Consider the following 2,662-nt stretch of genomic DNA (forward strand, 5'->3'; position numbering starts at 1 on the left):
AAAAGTACACTCTTATGAATCCCTTATATAATATTTTAGAAAATACAAACCACCAAGTATGAGTAAACAGGTCAGTGATTTCCTGGCTCCTCTGTGAGACTACTAAGAGGAAGGAGAACACTTTTGTTCTGCATTGAGAGTGTTGTAAATGATATCAAACATTATCAAGGTATACATTCATTAAGCAGAGTTTACCATATGACATTGATATCTCAAGAGCTGTTTGTAAAATGTTAAGGTGTTCAGCAGTGAGTAATCATACTGCTGATACCAGGGAAGAAGTGTTCCTTAACATCCCCAAAAGACAGGCACAAAATAGCAGGTATTACTAATGTCCAGCTGGGAGAGAAAGAATGTGAACAAAAGCTAAGCAAAAACTATTTGGGCAAGAGCTGACGAAGGAGGCAAAGAGCTACTAGGCATGTACAGTGAGGCTTGGCTTCACTGTCTTACAGTCAGAAACCATGGGCTAACGTTCCTCTGATATAAGAACTCAGGAAGACCAAGCCATATCTTCCTCTGGGTGTGAGCGACAGGCTGAATAAAGGTGGTCAGAGTAGGAATGGAAAAAAAGAAAGAAGAGTCATAAGGAAGAATTTTGTGATTAACAAAACAAAGCATTCAGAAAAGCAGCACTAGTGTCTCTTCTATCAAAACTGTGAGGCCAGGGACTCTAAGGGGCAAAGCACCTCAGCAGATCGATGGCTACATGTCCTTTAATTTCTAGAAATCAACACTATTTCTTAAGAACTTCTGGCACAACCTCTAACAACCTATGATTAGACTGAAGACATTTTGTGGAAGGACATCAGAAATGCACTAGCTAAAGCTTTAGATGCACTAAGAGTTAAACTTTTACTGCATTCACCAACATGGCTAATTTTATAAATCATGAAATCAATTCAACCCCAAATCCTAATTCCATAAGCACTTTTCTCACAATCCACCCACTTTTCAATCTACCCCTGCTACCTGAACCAAACACTGCTGCACCGACACATATGACCTGCATACCTGTTTGGAAGGTAGGATTTGCTCCAGGGTACATGCTGGGGGAGTAGGCAGGAGCAGCTGCGGCGTAGCCCATGGGGAAACCAGCTGGAGGAAAACAGAACAAACTGATGTCATCACCTGAAGGGATTCCTTGATTTTACAACCAGAGTTCCCACAGATCAGAGTTCTTACCTTCTTCATCAGAACTCCAGAATGAATTAAGGAGCCCAACAGCTCTATAAACTGTGTGTTAGACAATCTGTCTTTAGTTTTCTCTTCTTCAGACTTGTGAGAGTCACAACCCTAATCACCTCTTCTTAAACCTCTGAGTGAATGCAAAACTCCAAATTATTCTGGCAATTTTATTCTAGATTCTAATCATAGAATATATTACTTAGTAAGAGTTCAAAACAGTACCACAGACCCTCAGAACTGAGAAAAATCCAATCTCATAACCTGAGCAAGCAACCTCATCTTTATTAATAGAAGAGCCCTTAATTAATCTAAACCACAACTAATAATTTATGTGACACAACAGAAACACGAGACAGTGTTAGAGAAAACCCTAGCTACCAGCAAATGGGACCTCAGTCACTTGCTCTCCTCAGGTTTAGATCTCCCTGTGTGGCCCGTGTCTACAGCCTGCCCCCTCTAGTTCATAAACTCAGGATGCTCGATTATGTGATTGGAAATGAAGATGACCCAGGTCTGCTAGTCTTTACTATAGCCACAAACTACTTGTGAGAGACTAGCTTTACCTCTCACCTATAAATAAGCTGAAATTGAATACCAGGTTTCAAAAGATACAGTGTTGACTGAGGAAATTCAGACTATGGTGTCTCCCAGGAATATAGGGCATCCTTATTAACAATAATCACAGCATAAAAACAGTCGGGATTTTAAGGTGAAAACTCAAGGGAGGGTTGTAAATAGAATTCCAAATCTAAAGTCCTCATGAGTTTAGATCTTATTTTATACTTTTCCCCACCATCTCTTCTTTAACCCTTTCTACCCACCCCTCCTCTGAACCTTGAAAAACAAACTTCATTAGTGTCTGCTAGTTTTACAAATATTTTTGCTTGACACGTCATCTATTATATGCTATGTAAACATTGAGTATTTGCTATCTTTGTCATTTTGGTTTGCTATACTGAACATGGTATTTCTCTCCAACTCCCTCCATTTGCTGAAAATGGCAGTATTTCATCTTTTCTTACAGCTGAATAGTATTCCATTATGTGGATTATACCACACCTTGCTCCAACCCCCTTTCAGCAGACACTAGCTTGTTTCATATCCTAGTATAATAGATGCTGCTACAAACACTATGGAGCGTGTAATTTTTTGAGTTGATGGTACCACATCCTTTGGACAGATATTTAAGAGTGGGACTGCTAGGTATTCCCCAGTATTTACATTTTTAGTTTATATAAATCCAGATCACTCTCCAAAATGGCTGCACCACCCAACGTTCCCACCAGTAGTATAACAAGACTGGTCTTTCTCCTTATCCTCTCCAGCTCTTGTTGAGGATCTTTTCAGTGTGTGCCATCTTCATAGGTGTGAGATGATATTCTCAGTGTGGTTCTGATCTCATCTTCTTATTAAAAGTAATGACTAATGGTCTGTTTCAAGTTTTCAAGTTTAATTTTTTTTTTTTTAGATTTTT

At 39.2% G+C, this 2,662-nt stretch overlaps 1 protein-coding gene across 2 annotated transcripts in view; it reads right to left on the minus strand.

The window, feature by feature from the left end:
- Positions 1-2,662, minus strand: part of FAM168B (family with sequence similarity 168, member B) — a 40,256-nt gene that overhangs the window by 21,440 nt on the left and 16,154 nt on the right. Inside the window, exon 3 of one of the 2 annotated variants that reach the window (XM_004674740.2) lies at positions 1,015-1,098. The exons of the other annotated variant lie outside the window; for it this stretch is intronic. Within the exon in view, the coding sequence (XP_004674797.1) occupies positions 1,015-1,098 (84 nt within the window). The remainder of the gene's footprint in view (positions 1-1,014; positions 1,099-2,662) is intronic. 2 annotated transcript variants of the gene reach the window in all.

The sequence above is a fragment of the Condylura cristata genome, unplaced genomic scaffold, assembly GCF_000260355.1.
Source record: "Condylura cristata isolate star-nosed mole 26May11 unplaced genomic scaffold, ConCri1.0 scaffold00002, whole genome shotgun sequence".
Classification (NCBI taxonomy): domain Eukaryota; kingdom Metazoa; phylum Chordata; class Mammalia; order Eulipotyphla; family Talpidae; genus Condylura; species Condylura cristata.